Raw genomic sequence first — 25,880 nt, forward strand, 5'->3', positions numbered from 1 at the left:
ACATCAGAGTTAGAAAACTGTACACCTATGGTTTTAGATGTCTGTTATGTGCCCATGAGCAGCAAAAGATTTCTAAAACCACACTGAATTCAATTACAAGTTCATAATAGCTAGAACGAATGCTTCTTAAAGAGCCTTTGTCAAAGATCGGTTATCTGCCACGATTGCAAGGAATGTTTAGCCTATTAACTAATTATCTTCTAAGTTCTAGGTCTTGTCCTGACAACCCCCATTCGATTAGCTTCGTAATCCTGAGCAAATTAGTTCACCTGTCTCTGCCTTATCTCTTTAACGGTCAACAAGGACACTATGGGGAAGGCTAACCACCATTTTGAAAAGTTATATTAAAACAATAACTATATATTTGCATTGACATAATAGTACATTTTATAATCTCAACAATCAACATCACTGACTCCTGCATAAATGAACCAGTCAGGGCTTAGTCACAACATGTTCAAATTGGATAATATAAAAACATGGATCAGGCTTGTATATAGTGTCAACACGATGGGAGATGAACTAATGTGGTAGCATTTTAGCAGTCATGCTTTGTCAACAATATGGGTGTGTTTGTTGGTTGCCCATCCTTAGACAAATGCACACATGTATGGCGTGGTTTGGGGTCCTTTGATTTCTCATCTTCTAATTGCTTTAAGCATCTTGTAAAAAAGACCCGGTAGATAAAGTTAGCTCTAGGGCATGCTGCAGCTCCCTGCGGCAAGGTCTTGTTAGCGATGTCCTGACATTACAAGGCCACTCCACGCGTCACAGCTCATCAGCATGCAGCACAAACAAGACTTCAGACAAATTAGCTTGTTAACAAAACAACATCAAAGCATACTTCTTACCTTGGCATTGATATCCCTGTTTCCCTATTACTCCCCTGTGAATGAAACAAAGAAATATACATAAGATAACAGGAAAGTTCTAACATATTCATTGCAGTGAGAGAATTACAAATACACTTGAGTTAATGTGAAATCTATCTTCACAATCAATAGTACACAACACAGTTGAGGTTTGATAATCTCTATTAGTGGGGTGTCAGGATGAACCACACTACTACTGCTACCCATCCCTTAGTTACAGGAAGAAGGAATCATGAGGCAAAATACTGTGGCAGGGCTGGGGGTTTAGTTTTCCATACAATGTCAACAATATATAGGGGTCCCACAAGCAGGTTTTAAATGATGGTTTATTTCAGTCACACAATCACAGAGAGTAGCACATATGACCTGAGGTAATAAGGTGGGCTTGAAAACCAATTGCTATTTTTTGCACACCCACTGCCTTTGGAACCTACCTCCATTTTGCAATGGGAGTGATGCACTTGTCAGTCAACTCAGAAATTACAAATTTGCATGGAGGCAGAAGAACTCCAGCATCATTAATATGAATGAGGCAATAGTCATTTTGTGACTCTGCAAATGAAAGATGGAGGACTGTGAGGGGCAGCAGACCTACATCCCTTTATTCAAACTCATTGAAGGGACAGGGGCTTTTTGAAAAAACCTAGAAGTAGCAGGAGGGACAGAGCCTGGCAGACTTTAAGATGCCCTGACGTTTAGAGCCTCCTTTGTGGGTCTACCTCAGAGTGAGAGGTAGGCTATACATACCCGCTATGGGATCAGAGCATCCAGGGAGCTCAAGGCTGGGAGTCGCTAGTACCCTGCTGAAACCCTTAGGCAAAATGCTGAAGGGACACCCAAGAGAGGACTATAGGGATCTCACACCCCAGAGATCAGGTGCTGGAATTGCAGAGAAGAGAGGCCTCGATGCAGCACTGCAGTGGAGAGGGAAAGCAGCTGAGCAGCTAAGTAAGAACAGTAGAGGGATGCCTGAAAAAGGGCGTGTGGATCTCCCTTCTTGGGCATCTGAGAACACTGGTAGCAAATTGTAGAGGTATTGTTCTCGGTACGGCATAATCCCAATAAAGAAGAAAAACGGGCTACTTAAAAATAAAAGTGTTTTTTTGCACCCAGAAATTCAGATTGTTTCTGGAAACTCAGAAGTTACTCTCACTCAAAGAAAGACAAACCATTGGTAGCATTAAAAGTATCCATATGAAACAACTAACCACATTGATGCACTGAATGTCTCATTTGAGGGTACTATGAAATAGATGTGAAAATATTACATCTGCCTAGAAAAAAAATTGTAAAATAGAGAATTAGAATACAGATGTAATCCAGATGTACCATAAGTTCGAGGGTTGTGCATTTGACTACATCTTGAACCTGGACTATAAAATGCTATTTCTGGAGAATGATGCCAGATCCAACAAGACTCACACCCTGGCATTTCTAAACAATAGAGAGGAATTACTGTACTGTCATTCATAAAAGTAGACTACAATCTAATATGAGATTGAGTAGGTGATGTTTCACTTCATGGTCACAAATGTAGCAGCCATTATTTTCGAAGATTCATCCTTGAAGACAAAACATCTCCAGGCTGGATTGATCCCTATATGAAGCTGGAAAATCACATTTAAAACTCATTTCTCAGGAAACTGAGATAGATAAGGAAAGGACTTTGCATCTCCCAAACTACAAGTAGAATGACCCACAGACTTCTTTGTCATTAGTCTTTCTCCATTTTGAGAACTATCCCTCCCTAACATTGTCACACCGGAGGCTCTTTAACTTTGACAAGGACAACGAAAATTGGTACTTACCAATATCAACGTATCATTCAGAATTGGCAGCAAAATTAGAGAGAAGGCAGGAAAATTCATCTGGCCGAGACACGTCACTAATTGTTCTTACAGAAAATGTGTCATTAAAAGAGATACCAATGTGCAGTATCGCACTAATATCACACATGAATGAGTTCCCAACTCTAATCTTATTGTCTGAATCATAGAATTTAAGGGGACACACAAAAGATTTTTTCAGCACAAACTCTCCAAATTGACTCACTGTCCCAAAGAAATCAGTTTGCCCCATAAAGGGCTTGAGGTATTCATTTATCTTGGATTGTTTTCTTTAAGGTTCAACCGAATAACCTCCAAAATGAGTGTCAAATCTTTTGAGATCATTAACAGTAGAGAGTAACAAACATCTTAATGCCACTGTATGACTGTCTCATTTAAGGTTACTTGAAAAAGACATCAGCCATACCTGCCGCACCTTTGCTTGCCGCACCGGCCAGGAGACCATAAATCTTGTGCCCAGTTGCCCTTGCGGGACCCTCGTCTTCCTTGGCTGCTCGTCCCCCCGCTGCCGCCCACAAGTCCATCAGTGGCCGCCGAGCGGGGGGACTACAGGCTCAAAACACCGGCACTTCCTCCGCGTCGCGGGACGCGCCGGGTTAAGCCCGGGACAAGGGCGGGACCGTCCTAGGCCGTCACAGGCCGCATAAGGCCGGGCTGGGCCACCCCACTAACGTTTGCAGTTCAGTATTGTGATCGTCAGGTGACCGGGACTATATTGTGTCATATGTATCTGCTTTTGACCTGATTGATACATTTATCATCACTCTCTGTGATTATGGCCCATTTACCAGGGAAGGGTAGGAAGTCAATGCATAGTATAACGGGAGGCAGTGTAACAGGGACTTTGGATAACTTCATTACGAGAGCGGCTGTAGTCTTGGAGCGCGGAATTGCCCTCACAGAAAAAAGGTTATCCTTGGAACTTTTGGGGACAAAACGGTCCTCTTTGGGGAAAATTCAAAATGCCAGGACACCAGAAAAGTCGTTTCCCACTGAAATAAGCGGGCTCAGTTCATGGGAAACATGCTCAGACTCCGATGGGTGTAATTTAATTATAACCGACTCTTCTGTTAGCATTTCATCTCCCGAAGAACATCATCCAATAACTTTAACCACTAAGAAAGTGCCTGTTGTGTCGAACCAGAACTCAATGGCCCCAAATATTACTCAATCAGGGAAAAGGAAAAGGGGAGGCGGTAGACAAATGGGGAAAAGATCTAAAATCCCCAAAATAATAAATAAACCAGTGAAAGTGATTCCCGCCACTAATAATAAGACTATCAACACTTCCCTTGTACCGAGGCAAGTGGCCCCTAAGGCAACTTCCAAAGCCACACTATTTCCTCCTGTGTGTACCATATCGGGGCCTAGTGAAGCAGCAGGTTTTATGTCCCAAATTGAACAGCTGCTTAAATCTTTTATGCCCCCTCTTCTAGAGAGGCTGAAGATAATAAACCAGGATTTAGGGAAGCTACAATTGGTGGCTAGTGAAAATACCCAAAGTTGGAAAGTCTTACTGCTAACTCACATAAGGGGGGCACTCCGCTATCTTCTCCTACCCAGACCATAATTCCTCTCACAGCATTACGTCAGGAATCGAATACTTTAGATGCAGAGCAAGGGGCCAACTCAGAAAAGGAGCCTGGAACAAGCAATGTTAGATCCAAGAATCAGGGGGGCCCTGGCAAATCTAATGTATTGACTGCAAACTCACAACAGCCAGCAAGGAATATTTGGCCAACTCCTCAGCCTGTGGGAATAAGACCCTCAGTTGTACCCTCAATGGAAAAATTCCCGGTTATTGATCTACCTCCGGAATCGACACCATTGGTGCTGGTTCTTGCTAATGTACCACCCTTGCCTGAGGGAACCAAGGAGGGTTACGATCAGCTAAGGAATAAGGTCACCCATTGGTTACAATGTAACACGAGGATGGGTTACACGGCGGGGCGTAATGTTATTATGTCCCGCCGAGTTTCCTGGATAGGCAGTACACGAAAAACAAGAAATGGAGACTGCATTGTGGTTAATTTTAACGATCCAGCAATAGCAGAAAGGGTTTTTAGAGACGAGAGGGAAGGCGGAGAGCATAGAGGAGAGGGAATAGAGATTTTGCCCTTGGGTTTTTTCTATAGGGGAAATGATAAAAACAGATTAGACGATAGAATTGGGGAATAGAGTGATTGGACACACTGTCGTAGAGGGCAAAAGAGGCTGGGCTTACCACGGTCAATTTCATTAAGGGAGCCTATTTGGGGCAGTTATGGACCTCCATCGCAATTTGAGGCCCAAAATCGCTATGCGGTACTTTCCGGGCTTAATGACTGTGATTGACTGGGTGGGGATCAACAAGATTATCTCTGTTACATCAAAAATCCCTCACCAACATTTAGCAGTTTAGCAGTCATTCCCGTGTTTGAGCCCGCACCCCCGATGGCCGATTTGGATAAACCCGATTATAATTTATCGGAGGGGTCTAGTGATGATATTTGCCTTGAAGTAGCTTTGCCCGTTTCTTTGGGAGATGACACGCAGGGGGTATATAAGAATTATTCATCCCACAATGTTCTCTCATGGAACGTGGCAGGGTTAGCGCGTAAAGTTATGGACCCTTTATGGGTACAATTCAATAGCAAATTTACGCTTATCTGTCTCCAAGAAACGTGGCTAGTAAATTGTGACATTTCGTTGGAGGGGTACCAAGCTTTTTATGTTCCATCAACTAGAGGTACTAGTAGAAGAGCTAAGGGTGGTCTTGCCATTTTTGCATCGTTGGCTCATCGATGCAGCATTAGGAATATTCCAACTGCCAACAGCAATATCCAGGCTATCTCCTTGGGTAACAAGGCTGGCTCCCTCTTGGTGTTAAACTTCTATAATTCCATTAACAGAGAAAAAGGAAGTGGGATCATAGATTTGAATAGTTTTGTTAATCAGGAAGGGGGCTCTCACGAGAACAACCTGCTTATATTAGGAGATTTTAATATCCACCTGTGTGGTGACCCCATGTTACACACCATGGGGCTCTTGGGTTGCCCTCTAATTTCGGGCCTCCACTTTGAGCACACCATGCAGGGAGGAGAATTGAATGACATGCTCGCTGAGCAGGATTTAGCCCCGGCAATGAATTTTGTCTCCCCTCATTGTAAATTAAGGGATCCTACATTTAAGGGGAGTGGCAGTGGAACCTTTATAGACCACATACTACTATCTAGATCTATAGCACCTCTTCTGAAGGGCTTTTCCATTATCCCAAGTTCACATAGTGATCACAACCCTGTCTGTGTGACTCTAGGTGGGAGTACATTGAGGATAAAAGATAGAGTGATAGGTAGTAATAACCTCCAAACCACCGATGGAGGGCGGCGGATTAAATGGAAACAGATCATTCCATCCACTTTTCATGAGTCACTCAAAGTAGAATGTGAGGCAGAATTTTCCTGTTGCCTCAACTAGGAATCAACTCCTCTGTGTATTTTAAAATCTTTTGAAGGAATCTCGTCTACAATAGGGGGCATGTTACTCGCACAAGGGAGAAAGAGTTTGCCCAGTGGACCTAAGTGGTTCTGTCATACCTGTTCCAAAGCAGCAAGAGACCTCAAGGCCGGGCTAATAAAGACACCAAGGGATAGGGCTCTGATTTGCACCCTTAGGAAAAACTATAAAAATGCCCTAGCCAAGCGCAAGTCGGAAATAAAGGAAGCATTGTGGAGGGAACTCCTAGACCCCGTAACTCTGGCTAACAGTTCCAGATTTTGGAGCACAATAAACCGATCACCTTTTTTAGCGGAAGGGGCCGGTGAGGTGTGCTCCAATATTACTGAGGACGAATGGGTGTCCTATTTTGAAGGTATCTTCAAAAACACATCCGGTAAGCCTTACATACCGTCAGGGCAAACGGGAAATGAATTTGGTGGTTTTCGCAGAGCATGAATTCAGGGAGGGTATCGCAAATTTGACCAACAAGAAGGCGCCAGGCCCAGATGGCATCCCCCGGATCTCTTCAAATCTGAACCTACCTTTTGGGCGGGGATCCTGACTGCCGTGGGTAATGCAGCCACTAGAGGAGGTTGCCCAGTCTCATGGGGTGTTTACACGATTGTCCCGGTACATAAAAAAGGGGATCGTAACTGTACAAAGAATTACAGGCCAATCTCGTTGATTGATTCTGTTGTCAAGGTCATTGGGGGGGGGGGGGGGGTAATCCTTAAGAGACTGTGTACCTGGGCAGAGGAGAATAAGATTATCTCTGACATACAGTACGGGTTTCGCCCAGGTCACTCCACCATGGCCCAGTGTTTAAATCTCTATATGATCATAGGGAAGTACACCAAGGCTCGCACGGGCTCCGTTTTTATGGCCTTCATGGACCTCTCCTCCGCATTTGATTGTGTGAATCGAGGGGGTCTGTGGGGGTCCATGGAGGCAATGGGGGTGGAGCGAAGCCTGGTGGACTTCCTGAGGGATCTTCACAGGGACACCAAGGCTAATGTCAGGCATTCCAACGACCTAAAGGTATCAAGAAATGTTGATACTAAAAGGGGGGTAAGGCAGGGGTGCTTATTGGCCCCGTTCCTTTTTAACTTATACATTAATGTCCTGGAAGGTGTGTTGTTGGAAACAGGGGCTGATTGCCCGTATGTGGGAAGGAGAGGTCTGCCCGTCCTCTTGTATGCGGACGACGCAGTCCTCCTGGCACGCACCCCAAAGGGGCTTGAAACCCTGCTAGATGCATTTCACGAATTTATGGACAAGCGTGATTTGTCCATAAATAACACTAAATCTTATGTGATGCAGGTGGGGTCTTGCTCAAAAAAACAGTACCCTTTTAAGGTGAACGGTATGAGGGTGCCACATTGTAAAACATTTTCCTATTTGGGTGTCTTGCTGGACCATCGGCTCAACTGGGCAGCACTTTTAAATAAAAAAAGGGGCGAGGTTATTAGGGCAAATGCAGCACTGTTCGGATTTGCAGCTAGAATGGGCAATTGTCCAGTTGCAGCAATGCTTAAAATCTATAAGGCCAAGAGTGTGTCAATAGCAAGTTATGGCACTGATCTGTGGGGATACTGCGGGCTGCAGGGCCTTCAGGTGACAGAAAATAATTTCTTGAAGCAGCTCCTGAGCATCCCAAAGGGGACAGCAAATCTGTCAGTCCACGAGGAAACAGGTATGCCATATATAAGTGATACCTTGGCCCTTCGCCCCTTAACCTTTTGGCTAGAGTGTTGGCTCAACAAGAACTTAGGCCTCACACACAGTATATTAAGAGAAGCTTTAAACCTCGATAATAAGATGAAGATCCCTTGGTTAAAATACTTAAAAGCAAGTTTTATAGAGTTGGGACGTTCTGATCTGTTTTTTAATCCTGACTGTATTACCGGGCAGAATGTCATGTTTATAAAGCAGTCCATCATACAATCAAAAAAAATGGATAGAGAGGAGAAGGAACTGCTGAAACCTAGTGTGAGGAAACATTTAATGCTTAAAACCTCCATAGATATAGAGCAGTACTTATCTAGTCCTTTGCCAGCCTATGAGCGCTTTTTATTAACAAGGTTTAGATTTAACCTTTTTCATTTTATATTGGCAGTTCCAAGGGGCAGTAACATTGGGATGGTGTTAGCACCCTGTGGCTGCGACAATTTGTCTCCACAAGACTTGCTCCATTTTCTATTTTTTTGTAAATATTATGTAATGCCTAAGACTGTCTATTTATTACCTCTTTTAAAAAGACTTAATTTTATTCAAGTACGTCCCGCTCTTTTACACTTGCAACTGCTTAATTCTGACTGTATTCCATATGTGGCCGGGTTTCTTAAATGTGCAATGAAATATAGAAAATGTTTGGACTTTTAATATCATAGCATTTTACTTGGGCCCACTGATGTTGTTTTTAGCTTTCTCTGCCTCGTGCGCCACTACTGCTGTTACCATACAATAACTGATTGCATTTACTGTATCATGGTTTTAAAGTGTATGTGTTATATTTTAAAGTGTGACTTTTATGGTTTCTAACAAAGAATACCGAATAAAGTATTTGAATTTGAATTTACTTGAAAAAGAAAGCCATAATTATTAATAAACCCTGACCTGTACTACAGATACATTGTTAAGAAACAATCTAAACTTCTTTGACCACTTTCAAGAAGATCAGTTGTGGTCTTTTCCACGTTAACAGTAAGTCCATTAGATTCACAATAGGAAGTAAGAACAAGGAGTTTTGATTGCAAGAAACTACAGAATAGTCGATGAGGAATAAATTGTCTGCGTGCATAAGACATGGAATGTGAACATCCACAATTTTTGGAGAGAAGAAATGTGTATTTGAAAAAACAAAAGGTAAATAGGAAATAAAAAAGGTAGATCATTGGGGCACTGACACACACTCCTCCCTTAGTCCATTCTCCACTGGGATTTTTTCTGACAGTATTCTGAACCCATAAAGATCAACCTAAAACTAGTTTTTACACTGCAATTTTTGAATCACAAAAAGCAAATCCTGCAGTAGACTAGATTTTTTCTAACTTATTCCACAAGACTTTATGGTCAACCAGGTCAAAAGTGGCACAAACATCTATGAAACAGCAACATAGCTTGCCAATCATTGCAATCGCTCTCTTTGCCATTGTCCAGAGGACCATACCATTGTCCACGTGGAATAATTTTACCTAAATCAACCCTGTTTACTTGGGATAATACCTCTACCAAATGCCCAGTTCTCAAGATGTTCTAACAATGTTTGGGCATAAATATTAGACATTGTATCAGGCAGGGAAAGTAGTCTATAATTAGCAGATTTCCAGTGACTTCCTGTTTTATGTATCTGCTAAATTATGGCACCCGCTCGAAATCCGGTATTATTACTGTAGTTGGGAACCATTTAAAAAATGGGTCGAGTGTTAACACACCAGAGGGGATTAGCCTTTATTAATACTGCTGGGAGACTATCTCGGCCCACAGCCCAAGAAGATTTCAAACTACCAATTATTTCCACAATAATCTCAACTTCTTCTTGTTCTTCTTATAGAGTCATTAAATTCTCACTCACCTGGTATTCATATTTACACCTGGATGATACTGTTAGGGACGGGGCTCTTGCATAATGCCATAATGAAGTCAACCCATTTCGTTTTGCTTATCTGAGCCTCCAAATTACTGGGAGAAATTGTGACTTCGGAATTAGCCAAACACCAAAAGGCCTTAGGGTATCACTAAGCAATGGTTTCCTGCATTTTAAACCAATTAAGTTCACTGAGGCTCTCTTTTTCTGTAAAACTGTGCAATATTCATTTTTTCAAAGATCTAAAGTCATATCTATCATCATCATTCCCACTACAACTCACTTTATGATGCAACTTGCTTAGAGCACTTTGTAGCTTTTGGCACTCTTGGTGAAACCATCCCAAAAGCAGATAGCTTGTATAGTTACCAAGAGCATGATGAGAACTGAAGTTTGCTTTCAAGCCAATCAAATCTTTTTACCAGCTGGTTGTTTTACTCAAAATAACTAATGCCAAAACATGTACCATGGACGCATCAATTTTTATTCTAAATAATTCTTTAAGGTTCTCTTCTACAATCGAGAACCTACTTCTGTGGCTATCCACCAAATTTAATTCACAAGTGGGTTCCATCCTGTTGGCACCTAATGAGTTATCTCCATGGTTAAATAATCTTTTATTCCCAAATTGAACACCTTAAAATCACCAATTTCTTTGAACTGTTACAATAGGATCAATGAGTAATCAATACGGAATTTGTCAATTTCCATATATAAATGCCAGTGCAGCAGGCTTATCGTTCAAGCAACAACCATTAAAGTTGATCAAATTATGCTGCAATAAAGTTATCGACAGCTGTTTAGTTCTGCCAGATCTAATTCTTACATAGTAAATCACATTTTGTATTTCTAAACAAGGCATTTGATCCCTCAAAACATCATAGAAATCGGAAATAAACTTTTTTAAGTTGAAATCGCCGGCCCAAATAAATGGTCTTAAAATAAGAGCACAAAATGTTCAAATCAGAATCTAATTTATGCAATTTGTCTTCAAACATTGGCACTTTAGGTGGTATATAACATTTAGACAAAGTAATAAAAGGTACCTGTGGCATTATACGTTAAAATTGAACAAAATAATAGCAACCAGTCTCAGATGGTTTTTAGCATCAAAATCATTTTCCCACAGAAAACTGAACATAACATCAATTGACCTCCTGAAGGGCAACCAAATTTGACTACATTAGCGATTTTAGTAGAAACGGTAAAGCTCTCCATTGAAGGGCCCTCCAGCAGCCATGATTCCTGTAGCATCTACATTGATTATTTCCCCAAGATCTCCTTATACAAAATCAAATTAAGGAGACTTATATCCATGAATATTTCAAATTGAAATGTTCAACCAGCACTGGGCTGTCAACCGGCAGACTTAGTGGACTCAATGATCACTGGGGCCTTAAGCAATTGGACTCCGCTCAACACAATGGACTCCGCTCAACACAAATGGTGCAGCAAGGCTTGAGCACAGACCAGAGTTGACTCCAATATTCTCTCCTTCTTGGACTTCACAATAGACCATTTATTAAGGAAAGAAAAGCAAACCAAACCAAAACCAGGCCACCACACTCCTGGAGGTCAGAGCCTCAACACACCTCCAATAGATGAGGACTGGGGATGACTTTCTCCTCCACCTCAGGTCACCACCTTCTTGTGCTCCCAAAGAAAGAAGGGGCAAATAACTGTGAGGGTAGAGACCAGCTGATAAGATCTCCAACAAGCTGGGCTCCCCCTACTAAAAATATCCTCACACAAGGGTATACAAAAGGGAGAGAAGACAAAGAAATAAAGCTGGAAGTACTAATGTACTAAATCCTGCACCCCCGCCATTCAACACACAGACCCTCAACCAAACTGCGGGCACAGTCAAGGCCCTCCCAAGAGGGCACAAGCACATGACCTCTTCTGTGGGCCCTGTATATCTAAAAGTCTTTGGCAATCAGACAGCCACTCAGTTGCTGCCAGCTTTGACGGTAGAGTGCAAAAACTGTGCAAAAAATGGACCTGCTGACCACCTCTACTACTGTCAGTCTTTCGTCTCATAAATCACACCAATGACCAACAACCCCGTGGAGAACTAGAAAGCAACTAGAGAAACAGAGAAGACAAGAATGCAGGTGCGTCCTCGACCTGTGAACTATCACATCATAATGCGTCTTCCATCACCAACTGTTATGAGATGTTTCTCCTGGTCTGGATGTTTTCTTCTCTTTAGGGGCGGCCAAAGGGGAGATTATTCAGTGAGAATCCTACAGTCCAATTACAGTGCTAGATGTGCTAATAGTGTTTTTCTATTGTTATCTCTCCAGCCAGTGGCATAATGAAACTTTGAGGGGGGCACCTCTGCTAAGTAAATGGAGCCCCCCACTCCCGGATCCTGTAAGGAGCTCTTCGGCCAGGGGCCCACCGCCCATGCACAGTGCCAGAGGGTGCCCGTGGAGCTTGGTCCCCTCTGCACCATAGGGGCTGTGGCAGCTAATAATATTCCACTGTCCCCAGCTCCCAACATTTCACCAGTTATTCAGATTGTGATTAGACGTGGTTGTTCTTAATTTTTATGTGATTGTTGTGACTGTTGCTGTTTTGTCAATAAAAAAAGAAAAACGAAAATCTGGCATTTAGAGAATGACCTGAGCCACTGTTTGCTCTCATCAACGCCACAACGCCACACACACACATTGACAAGGTAGACACTGTCTCAGTTGGACAGCTTCCACTTTGTAAATTGAACAGCGTCCCCTTTAGGGAGACCGTATCAGATCAATGGCTTGAGACCATAAACGTGGTTGCAAACACTGATACATTCTAGCACTATTTACTAGGTGAAGGGGAATATCCCTTTCACGCCCCTTCCTCCTATTAAATCGGTTGTGAAAGGAATGTTGGCAGTCGGAAACTCACAGTGTGTCATTTGCACATTGTGACTTGTAATGTAACAGTTGCAAAGGCTGCAAATTTGTGAATTACACACTTTACAACTGAAAAAAAACTTTATCCATCAAACGAACACATATTTCATTCGAGGTAAAGTAAATGAAAAGCTAAATAGTTCTTCCAAGCATATAATCATAGATCAAACTTTGGGCAGTTGTATATTCTAATGAAAGGAATAACCAAATAGCAGATCTCTTTTTTGATTCTTTTGAGTGCTTTACACAAGTGTGGCTTGATGTTAGGAATTGAATCTAGAAGGAGACGTTTTTGAAAGACCATTACTTTATTTCTATATATGTTCTGATGATGGATGAGAAGCAGGACATTTCAGTGAAAGACGTGCACAGAAGGGGATTGGCCACCCGAGGAGGTTGAGTATGGCACTAAGATCTTACTTCATGTATAAAAAAAACGAACATTCACAAAAAAATACAAAGGTGAAAGTGATGTTCTTTTTAGGTATGTGATAAGCTGTTACTTTACATTACAAAAAAACAAATTCATTGAAAAACCAAAGGTTACATTGACGTAATAGTTAGGTATTGTAATAATATCTAACTGTCCATTTAAATAAAACTAAAAATTCATTGAAAATAAAAAGGTTAAGTTGACACTATAGTTAAGTGAAGATATGAAAGAATGAATGACTGAATGAATGAATTGATTTGTAAAGCGCAAAACAGCTGCTCCAAGAAGGAGCATCCCTGCTCTAGGTAAACAGTAAGATGCAGTAGAAGAGTAGACATAAGAGGGGCCTACCATCATTGATTCTCTCTAAAGAGGTGGGTCTTTAAAAGGCGCTTAAATGAATTCTCACTAGTAGCACCTCAAATATGATCCAGTAAGAGGTTCCAGAGCATTGGGGCCGATTAGGAGAAGGGGAATCCACCTGCTATTGCCTTATTTATCTTGGAAATGCAGAGTAGGTTGTGATTGGCTGAACGTAAGGATCTGCCAGGGAGATTTCTTTTGATTTTATCGTAGATATACACAGGGCCTTTCATGTTCAGTGGCCCGGAATGTTAACGTTAAGGCTTTGAATTCTAGTCTTTGCTTGATGGGGAGCCAATGAAGACTTTTTTAGCCCTTCCGAATTGATTGCCTTTTGGGGATATTCAGCACAAGTCTGGCTGTCACATTCTGGACTCGATGAAGTCAGTTTAGTAGTGCTTGAGGAGGATCAGGAGCATCTCATAGGCATAATCAATTCTCAATGGCATTAATGCATGAACGATAAACTTTCTAGTGAGCTCTTGCAAGAATTTGAGGGTCAGAGGGGCAGAGACAGCTTTCATGTATCCAGGCCGCGTCTGCCGATAGCGCAGCCCTAAAAGTTGGCTGAGACCAAGGCATCAAGGTGTTTAAAGGCAAACATTAACTCGGCATCATCGGCGTAGGACACCACGTTTAAACCCTACTCTAGAACAATAGCATCATCAGGAACCAGATAGATGTTAAAAAGGCACGGGTTTAGGGCCGAGCCCTGTGGAACACCACATATTACCTCATAAAAGTCTGATGTGAAAGGAGGGAGAAAGACTGCTTGCTTCTGGTTGGAGAGGAAGGATTTGATCCATTACCACACTGTGCCAGCAATTCCTGCTTTTTTCAGTCTTTGCAGGAGTATGAAATGTGACACCATGTTGAAGGCCACTAAAAAGACTAACAAAATTACGATGGTATTGGTACCCAAGTCAAGGTGGGATTTGATCAACTCAGTTGCCTCTAGAAATGCTGTCTATGTGCTAAATCCGGATCTGAACCCGCATTGTGAAGGATGTTGCACACCATTCGCCTTAATACATTTTGTAATCTGGTGATTAACTGCAGATTTTATCATCTTCCAATAAACAGGAATAAGCGAGACTGGTCTGTAGCTAGCAGGACAAGAGGGATCCATATTGCTTTTTTTAAGAGTGGAAGAAAAAGTGTCTCCTTCCAACACATAGGCACTGAGCCAGATTCAAGGGCGAGGTTGAGGAAAGCATTAATCAGTGAATTCAATGAATGAGACACCATTTGGGGAATATGAGGTGGGCACAAGTTAAGAGGCGAGACAGAATGAGCCTTTAGGATCAGTCTCTCTCAGTCCTCTAAGGAGAATTTTTCAAAAGAGGACATTGGGTTTTATTAAGGCATTCACAATTTAAAAAATTGTGCAAGGTGCATTTTCTGCTTCATTGATTTTTTTGGTGAATAGTGAAGCTTCGGCTTTTAAAAACATATTTTTCCTAAATTGTATGAAGTGCATTTATATACCTAAATGTGTCTTCCTGAAAGAAGTTGCATTGCCATTTCCTCTCAAGGTCTTCTCAGCTTTAAGGGACGCTGAAAACCTGGGCACTGAAGAAGAGATCACTTGAGTTTTTGCTCATTCTAAGAGGTACTAACTTATCAATAGGCTTGAAATTCGAGTTGAAGAACGATACTGTGAACGAACTGTCAGTGTGATGGTTAACCACCATGTGAGAGCATACTGTGTTTAAGATGGCATCGCAAATAGATTTCCTTGGACAATAGAACGATGGCTTCAGTGGTTTAGAGACCTGGGAAGTGGGAAGCACTAGACTAAAGGGGACTAGAAAGTGATCAGTCCAAGCTAGAGGGACCAAAGAGTCAAACTCAAGAGAAGGGATATTTGAGCAGAAGTGTTTGCCCCCACCCTTAGTGAGTGGGACCTTTGACTTTCTGGACGATGTTAAGGTCAGACAAGGCTTCCGTAAGTTGTTCTACAGTTTTACATTTATTGTCATCAACGTGTAGGTTTCAGTCACCCACAAGCAAGACAAAGAAGCATGACTTTCGTGGATAGAAGATCAGCAAACTGAGTGTCCTGGTGAGGGGCGCGATAAATGAAGATACCCGAGAAAGAGAAGGTGTCTGAAATGTTGATAGTGGGAAAGAGCCTCTGCGCTTTGTACTAAGTCCAGGGGATGACTAATGCAGAGGAACTTAGACCTATGAATAATGGCTATTCTTCCTCCCTTTTTATCTGTTCTGTCTAAATTAGAGATAGAGTATTTATTAGAAATAGCCAAAATATCAATCAAAATGTCATGTTTTAAACTCAAAGAAACACTGAAATTCACCAGTAATAGTTTATTGAGCTTTATATAACTTGACCCCCCCCCGCCAGGTCCTTCTTATGACCTCACATATCACATCAATAATCACAAATTCCAATTGGCGATTACATTCATTTTCCAGCCTTGAGAAAGCAAGTTCATCCTTCAAAACACATCAGCTGTACTGTAGTATTGGTTAAAAAAAATAAAGAATTGGTCAATGTGAATTATAAAGACAATGAACGTTCAATTAATGTAATGTAAGAAGAGAATTACAGCTGCTGTTAAGATCTAGTAGACTCTTGGACTTTCTACATTGATGTTCATACCATTTGTATGTGTAATCTCTTGTTCTGAGTTGACCCTAATGTATTTGTTTGTGTGTGAAGGTTAGTGAGGTAAAATGTTACACTAGAGGGTTACAGTGTTTTTGTGGTGCACATTTTAGCACCAAGCACTAAGTCTAACTATGCATCAACTCCATTTACTCACAGTATTTAACTGTTGACCAAAGAGAAGTCAGCAAATATTTAGCATTCTTCATCTAGGGTTTTTCCAAATGGGAGAGAATGGGTTGCACCCTTAAGTGAGATCAAGTAAAGGGTTTAAGTAAGGAACCTACTGGTGACTATACCAGAGCAATCACAAACCAATGACAGCGTTCCACTTGTTGTTTTATGATGATTTCTAAGAACTACAACCTGGCCATGCAAGATATCTTTGTATCCTCGTTATTTGCACGCTTTGGATACCAGTTTGGTGGTGCTGTAGTCCAGTAAGTGGGAGAAGAAAGATTTCTCATAATTATCGCCCGCACTTGAGTGCAGTACTACTTTATGAATACACTATGGACAGAGTAATCTCCCATGCAGAGCACTGCAGCAGAAACTTGGCAGATCCCTTGAGAGGCTTAAATAGATGATGTATCATATCACTGATCTGCAACACCACTCGCGAAGATGCAACATGGATATATCTGAGTAACAGTATTAAGTGTAGGGCATGCAATACAGAGCTGAATGTAAAACAAACCCCTCCTTAGCAACTTCATATAACATTTATAGTCAACTTGGGGGAACATAATACGTTTTGGTCTTCAATGTCCTCAAGTCAACCAGAACCATCAGGGGACAGCTCCAAGTCTATAGTGTTGATAATGATTCTACTGTTAATTTTCTTGACTCTATTGCCAGTGTGAAAATTCCTATGGAAGGATTGTTAGAATTTCAGTTGATTGCAATCCCTTACAAGTGACAAATGCTAACATTAAATTTCATTAGCTGACTTTCCACACAAGCTTTGATTTTGCAATGGCTTCAGCTATTTCCCTTCATCATATTAAATCCCTTTTAGGATCTTTTCATAAATAATGTATTTGTAGTGTTGTGACTATCTGTCTCCCTCCAAGCTGATGATTGAAAAATAAAAAGTGAAAACAACTTTGCTCCCTTAAGAAAGTGCGAGAAGCATACTTTCAATTTGTGAAGGTTTATGAGCATTCGTATGTTACAGAGTCATCAGGTCTCAATGAAAGATAATCATATCCTTTGCTTCCCTGCTCTGTGAAGGAGGGTTCGCTCGAAATGGTCATTGTAGGTTTCTGCTGTGCTGTTATACAAATTTTTCTTGCCACGGGGACATGCACAGCATCATGACACCACTTAAGTGTTATACAAAGCAATAAAAGAAACAAGCATTGGCAAAGCTGGGATTTCAGCCTTTGAGGCCAGTTGGCTCCGACAATGCCTTCTGCATGTTTTCCAAAGAAAAACCATACACAAAATGTGGCCAGTCACAACCACCAATAGGGCAATGAACCCAGCACTGAAAGTGGACGTAGAGACACTGTCCTGCAGCGCTCCTACAGGGCAACACTGCCCTTCATTCTCACAACTCACGAAAAGGGTTCATATGTGCACCTATAGTGTTATAGCAATGATGAACTCGGTCCCTATAGAATCAAGTAAAATGGACCCGAGGTCCTCTTTTGATAGTAAAAGCCTCTTAAACGAGGTGGAGTGGAACCCTCATACCCAGGCTCCTGTGCCACTGCACTTGCTGCATCAATGATAGCAAAATCCCATATACTCTCATACGCACATCCCAAGCACAAGTCTCCAGATATCTGCATGATACAGCACCGCACTTCTGCTGGGGGGCTCTAGATTGAGCCCAGAGGGGGCCCCTTCACGTACCCTGCAGGGGGGCCCCCTCAAGGTTCGTTACGCCACTGCCACTAACCGGATTGCATTGCGCTTTTTCTTTAATTGAAACCTTTTTTTTACCATCTGTTTGTGAACTTTGGGGAACAGTTAAGCCTAAACTTAAGGCACTAAAACTTTTCTATATCACCAACAGAACATTGCTTGGTTTACATGGTTATATTCGATGTTAAAAGAAAACAAAATTGAAATGTCTTACATCTTCTTTTGATTCGATAAACCAGTATTTCGTGCAACCTTAAACGAATGCTAAATTATATCTTGACAATAACGTAGAGACAAAACCGTAGGAATTTTTTTTATTTCTTAAATGTGTAAAAAAAAACGTGCAGTTTATTAGTCTGCAGAAAGCTCCCATTTTCATCGTGCTTGCATGACTAGGCCTCATCTTTTTCTTTTTCTCCTTTCTCTTTCCCTTTAATAAAATAATGCCTTTTAGAACTGCTGATTTATTCCAATATTTAGCTGTAATACATGTCATTATCAGGAAATGTGCTATTTCAAGAAAATGTATTTCTTTCTTTCCTCACACATATGATTTCATTGCATTAGATTAAGTCACCTGCTATGTGCTATAATAAATAAAATGTTTAGTAGAATTAAGGATATTTAAAGTAAATGTTTCTCATGATCTAACCAGGATTATTATTATTATAAAACATTTATAGAGCGCACTATAACCCTGCGGGCATCCTGGCGCTTAAATAACAGAACTGGCACAGGAACTATCGGCTGCATAGGAAAAACAAGCATTTACAATGCAATGGTTTCGCCTTTGGAAAAGTTTGAGCTATTGGCATTGTAAATGTTAAAATTTGTATTTATGATTTGGTTTTGAATACAGATAAATAAATGTCATTGTCAATTACATTGTCATTAGCTTAATCTTTCGCAACTGTGAGACCTATTGTACCCCACGGACGAGCTCAGCAGACAGCAATTACTACTACACACACACACACACACACACCCAGAGCCACACACACAGGGACGTCCTGGATCTGTTGTATCCCCATGATAGTGAGACATCTTGGAAGTTTATGAGAAGCTGAGAGTTGAGGGGGGCACACATCTGCGCTTGCTACTGGTATTACTTGTGGTAATATTTCTGAAATGCAAATTCCGTATCTGCCCTCCTTACAGGGGGCAATGAAATATTACTATTCCGGCTCTTCTACCCAGAATGTGGTATTATTCTTTAGATACTGCCTACAATGATTCCTAGAATCAGCAAGGACCTTCCGCAATCCCTCAACCTTACCACCTCGGAGGCTTTGCCTGCTGCACTGCCTGAGAACACTCAGCGAGCTGAAGCACAAACAGAGGTTTCCAAGTGTAGATGCGCGTGCACATACCAGATCTGCCCTGTGTCAACACAAACGTAGCACAAAACCAGCACACACTGCGAGGCTGAAGTGCCCAGACAGGCGAGACAGAATGACGTGCACTAGTGCAGTGGAAGGACACGCACTGGTGAAGTAGCACACACAGGTGATGTGTTAAAAGAGGCATCAGTGAGACATTAAAGCGAGCACCAGGGAAGTAGAAAGATGAACACCGGCAGGGAGTAAGGCATACACTTGTGGTGCACATGGACGTGCTTTGAGGAGTTACTAAGGCAAACACTAGTGGCTGAACAGACCTTTCACTATAAAGAGGGACGCACAATGATGAGATAGAAGGTCTCGAGCGTAAGAAGGACACGCACTAGTGAGGTTGAAGGGTGCACCGGGGAAGTACCTGGTGTGCACTCACGTGAAATTAAGGTGCACTGGTACAGCACTTGGCGCGTACTAGTGAGGAAAAGCACACGCACCTGTGGCACAAGTGCACCTACACGTGTCAATCTACAGGAGTCACTCACAGGATCTCGGACTCGGGTGACGACAGCTGCCCTCATTCCGTCCTCTCCCCCGTCACAGACGGAACCCCCTCCGGCCTGTGAGAGGCCGTGCACTGATTATTAGAGGACACTCGAGCAGCGGCCTGTCTTCCAGGCCCCCCCTCTCCCCTTGTGCTCGCTGAAGAGCAAAACATCTGCCAGCGAGCCGGGCCAAGGACAGCTGTTCACATCTCACTGGTTGCGAGGGTGTTTACAAGGGGCTTCTTAAATGACACGGCTGGAAGGATCCTGCACACAAAGGCGGGCGGGGGTGGGCGGCACTGGGCTATGTCCTTCTGCCAACACGGACATAAAACTAAGGTCTTTGACGTTTGGGAAATCAGCCAGGCCCAGTGTTATATGTATGACCAGTCCCGACAGCCAGCTACCTTAAAGCACTACCACCAATGACGGCGTGAGGGCGCTATTCTGCAACACATGGATTCAACAAGCACCTACGAGGACACGGACAGCGGGGGGGGGCGGGAAAGGAACGGACAGCGGGAGGGGGGCGGGAAAGGAACGGACAGCGGGAGGGGGGCGGGAAAGGAACGGACAGCGGGGGGGGCGGGAAAGGAACGGACAGCGGGAGGGGGCAAGGAAGGCACTCACCTGGACTTCCTCTAGCGGCGATCGGCCACGGAATGAGAACACAAACATGGACGCCAAAAAAAAATAAACCCTGCCCACGGCCACGATGACGACATCGCAGAGGCGGAGAGGGGAAAAATCGCGGGAACGCCCACGAATCTGGTCCGGCCATGACGGACAGATCTCTGTTCCAATGGCTAGCCTCCATTTATGGAGCTAGCCAATGGAACAGAGGGCGGGACTAAGCCCTACACTGTAGGGACATAAGATTTCTCCTGGGCGGAGCTCGGAGCTCCGACGCCAGGCGAAACCTAAAAAAGGCAACCTATTATTTGATAAGTGTACTACAACCCTCAAGTAGGGAAATGTTATACCCTGGGGAAGAGCCAGGTCTTAATTTTCTTGCGGAACAGAAACAGGCCTTGTGTTCTCCTAATTTCTAGAGGGAGATCATTCCAGAGGCGAGCCGCTGCCACACTGAAGGCTCTCCCTCCCAGGGTCACCCTCCTTATGTTGGGTACACTTGCACAATTGGCGGTAGAGGAACGAAGATTCCGGTTAGGCTTGTCCCACTGAAACTTGTCCTGAAGTGGCTTAGGGCCTTGTTCTTGGAGTGCTCTAAACACAATGCACAATGATTTAAACCGGATCCGTTGAGCTACTGGGAGCCAATGTAGATCCACCAGTGCTTGTGCTGTTGAGGAACGAAGGGGGCAGGAGAGTGCTAAATTTGCTGCTGCCGCCTGGATACTCTGTAGTCTGGCAATCAAGTATCCCGAAGATTCTAAAAGCAGAGCATTACAGTAATCCAGACGGCTAAGGATGGTACTCCTAACTACCGTTGTTCTCACCTGTGCAGGTAGTAGCGGCAACACCTTCCGAAGGCCTCGGATTAAGGAAAAGCAACTCCCCACCAGTTTATTAACGTGGGTCTCCAAATTAAGATTCTCATTAAAACTGACGCCCAGATTGCGCACCGTGTTCACTGGTGTCAGTGTACCATCTGATGTTAAAGGCCAGAAGTCTGTTTGCATGCTTCGGACAACCCCCCTTCCCCACCCTACACTGTAAAACCTCAGTTTTCCCACTATTAAACAGGAGCAAATTTTCCTTCAGCCATTTTGTCATTTCATGCATAAAAGCATGAAAGCATTCCAGTGATCCCTGCTGATCCCCATTCAAGGATATCAAAAGCTGTGTATCATCAGCATACTTAATCACACAGATATTATGCGCCTTTATGATTCCCAGCAGAGGTTGCATATAAGCATTGAACAAGATAGGGCTGATTGACGAGCCCTGGGGTACCCGGTGCAAAACTTCCACCAGTTCGGATTGGTACGGGGGGGGGTGCCACCGCTTGCCATCTATCTGACAGACAGGATCGCAGCCACCTGAGCGCTACTCCTTTCACTCCAAAAGTCTCTAGCCTTGAAAGCAGAATATCATGGTCCACCGTATCGAATGCGGCGGACAGGTCCAGCAGGATTAAAATTGGCGACTGGCCCCTGTCCATCCGCATCCGAAGGTCATCCAGCACCACCACTAAAGCTGATTCTGTCCCATGACCCAGTCGCGAAAACCAAACTGTTCCTCTTCCAGTATGTTATTTGTCTCCAAAATATTGGACAAGGTGCTGCTGACCAAACGTTCCAGGATCTTGACCGGATAAGGCAGGAGGGAAATTGGTCGGTAGTTTTTATGACTGCACAGATCGAGGGTAGATTTTTTCAAGAGTGGCGTGATGACGGCCCGCTTCCACTCTACAGGCACAACACCTGTATTGATAGACTGTCAGCATAACTGTCGTAAGATGGGAAAGATCTCCGACCCAAATTTCTTCATCAGCCTGTATGGCAGAGGATCCAAAGGAGAGCCGGAGGAAACCCCTAAGGCCAATCAAGCAAAATTATCCAGAGAGACCCCAAAAGCAACTAACTCAACAGCACCCTTCTCATTTGAGCCTCTTGCCCCTCCTTTCTGAGCTGTCGAGGTGGATTGAGATAGATCCTTCATACTTTCCACAAATTTGTTTATTTTGTCTAGAAAAAAACATGCTAATCCTGGGATGGTTTAATTTTACTAGTGGTACACTCAGGGTTGGTCAGACCTTTCACTAATCTAAATATATCCCTAGATTTATTGGAACTCTTTAGTATAGTGGATGCAAAATACTCTGCCTTAGCTGTAGTTATTTCTTGTTTGTATTTTATTATTATGCACCTCCTGCTTGTTCTATCTTTTTCCAAATGTTCCCTCCTCCACTGTCTTTCTGCCTTTTTACACGAGAGCTTGAGACTCCTCAATCTCTCTGTGTACCAGGGAGCTGACAGATTTCCTCTTTTCTTGATGACTTTAAATGGAGCAAGCTGATCCACTTTCTTGGTTAGATATTCTGTAAATAGAGTATAGTTCTCTATAATCTGCTCCTCAGGGTTTAACAGAGCCTCCATATGAAACAGAGGTCCACCAGCTTCTACCTTTTTCAAAAGACCTTTCCAGTCTCGTCCGATCAGCGTTCTAGCCTTTCTCTCCCCGGGTCTTATTCTATTCAAGTTTTGGACACTGAACGTAATTAAGTGGTGGTCCATCCATCCCACTGGCATGATTTCCCTCATACCGACCAGGCCTTCCTCTGCAAAAATCAAATCTAAAATGTGGCCACCCCTATGTGTTGGTTCAGTCACCCATTGTTTCAAGCTCAGATTAGCGCAGGATTGAATTATGTTATGAAAAGCTGTGTCCATACTTCCATTTTCCTAGAAATTGAAGTCCCCCAAGACTATTAGTCGGGTGTGTGTGAGTGCCATATCATTAATTGCATTAACCAATTCTTGTTGTTGGTGTACATTCATTACCCCTGGAGGTCTATAACAGATCATGCCTGATAATGCCTGGCCTGACTCATCCTTAATTGAAAAGCCTAAAAACTCTGCACAGGAGACTTCATCTTTGTCCAATACAATAATATTTAACTCCTCCTTGAAGATGATTCCCGTTCCACCCCCCTAACCCTGGACCTGGGCCTGTGCTGGGCCTTGTATCCCGCTGGGCATGCTGGTTCCAGCTCCAGCTCCATCCCTGCCACAGTTCAGGTCTCTGTCAGAAACAGAACGTCAAGATTATTGCCCTCTATCAATAATTGTATCTCAGTTGAGTGCCTAGGAAGTGATCTCACATTAAGTAGACCACAATCTAGGTCTCCCTTTCTCCGAACCTCAGGTGCTGAATCTGGCATCCTAGTATTCGGAGCACTATTCGTGTCAAAATTCGGGACACAATTTCGCGAATCCCTCCTAAAAGTCCTCTCCAACGTATTATCCAACGGTAGTAAGGGCAACTTACACTTGTATCAAACAAGGGTTCCCTGTAATGAAGATAATAACACCCCTAGGTCAGGGAAAAAGCAGTGTGTAGATATCAACCCAGGCGGTAAAGAACAAAACTTGCCCACATAATAGTGATAGGACGCAACAGCCTACTTCCGTAAAAAAGACAGTTTATTTTAATAGAACAAAATACATAGAAAGCCACAGAGGCATTTGTGTTTAATTTTTTAAAAAAAGGATTATGGACAGAAATATAATACACACAAAAACAATTGAGAAATTACAATAAAGATAAATAAAACACAATAATCACAATTTCATAAAAACAAAAACAAAATGTCAATTATTGAATTAATTATAAAATATGTTGACAACATATTTTATAATTAATTCAATAATTGAAATTTTGTTTTTGTTTTGTTTTTGTTTTTATGAAATTGTGATTATTGTGTTTTATTTATCTTTATTGTAATTTCTCAATTGTTTTTGTGTGTATTATATTTCTATCAATAACCCTTTTTTTTTTTAATTAAACACAAATGCCTTTGTGGCTTTCTATGTATTTTGTTCTATTAAAATAAACTGTCTTTTTTACGGAAGTAGGCTGTTGCGTCCTATCACTATTATGTGGGCAAGTTTTGTTCTTTACTGCCTGGTAAGGGTAACTTACTACAGAAAGATGTAATAAGAGGTAACGGAGACGAGCATTGTGGGCAAAGACTTACCCCTATCATAGTTCGGACGTTAGGCAGAGCATGTGAACAAAAAGCCTCTCCGTTTAGCGGGTCCAGGCCCATATGGGTATCTCTCGAGTAACATATTTCTGGTTTGTCTGGGGTGCATGGTCCAGGGGGACTGGCCCTGAGCCCAGTCCGAGCGCGGACGGGCGCAGTCGGGCTTGCCTTTGGCGCGCCAGCTGCACACGTCCGCTGCGCGGCCGGCCAGTCATCTGTTGTTTATACCTATCCCCCCAGGAAGTGACGTGTGCAAAGGGGAGGAGCTATGTCCCTACACTCAAACGGCCCGAGAAGACCGCGGTGGACCGCGGACCACTAATCCCTATGATGCGGTAAGGGTGCGGGAATAACAACAGAAAAGTGCCCCTTTAAAAATAATTGCTTCAGCATGTAAAGTGCCACAATTTAAATAAACTTAACCTTCTTCCTCCTGTGCGCGATATGCTATATATTAATGTTTCATTACATAGAGCAGTCCATTGTTACACAATGGTACACTGAACAAGATTACAGAGTAGATTTGCACAGGTTTCATGTGAACGTTCCTAAATGTATCTTTTCATAATACACTGTAGCAGCCTTCAAATAACATCATGTCAACATGAACGTTTACCGTGGGATCAGAGAGGAGAGGAGAAAGACCATTGAAAGATCCTTCTTCATTGACTCGAAATAATAATAATATAATAATAAATAATAATAATAATAATAAAAGGAATTTATAAAGCGCCTGGTGACGCCTTCACGGTGTGTCCCCGCGCTACGGAGAGAGAAAGATGCGGATAGCGGGCTGGCCAGAAGGATTAGTTTTTATACAGATAGGTCTTCAGGAGTTTCCTGAACTGCATTTCAGATCCTTCTAGCCTTAAGCTGACCGGGAGTTTATTCCAGTTGCTGGCTGCCAGCCGTCTGAAAGAGCGTCCACCCATTTTTGCTTTTTTGACATGGGGAATTTTAAGTAGCCCTGCTCCGGCTGAGCGTAGTGCTCTAGTAGGTTCATAGATCTGAACCAAGTCAGAGAGGTAGGACGGGGCTTTATGCCAGACAATCCTGTGGCAGATTAGGAGTGCTTTATAAAGCACTCTCTTTCTGACTGGAAGCCAGTGTAAAGCCTCCAGCGCAGGCCTGGATGCTGCTCTTTTGGGGAGTCTCAACACTAGCCGAGCAGCAGTGTTCTGGAGGACTTGCATTCGTCTTAGGTTTTTTTCCGTAGTACCTAAGAGCAGCACATTGCCATAGTCCATGCGAGATGTCACTAAGGCTTGGGCCATGGTTCGTCGAGCCTCCAGAGGGAGTAAATCCAATGTGCGATTGAGGGTTTTTAGTATCCCAAAACATTTT

The 25,880-nt window shown here is 42.8% G+C and overlaps 1 protein-coding gene across 1 annotated transcript in view; it reads right to left on the reverse strand.

The window, feature by feature from the left end:
- Positions 1–25,880, reverse strand: part of PRKCE (protein kinase C epsilon) — a 1,245,727-nt gene that overhangs the window by 524,114 nt on the left and 695,733 nt on the right. Inside the window, exon 5 of the mRNA XM_078649672.1 lies at positions 852–886. Within this exon, the coding sequence (XP_078505798.1) occupies positions 852–886 (35 nt within the window). The remainder of the gene's footprint in view (positions 1–851; positions 887–25,880) is intronic.

Source organism: Lissotriton helveticus, chromosome 6 (assembly GCF_964261635.1).
Source record: "Lissotriton helveticus chromosome 6, aLisHel1.1, whole genome shotgun sequence".
Taxonomy (NCBI): domain Eukaryota; kingdom Metazoa; phylum Chordata; class Amphibia; order Caudata; family Salamandridae; genus Lissotriton; species Lissotriton helveticus.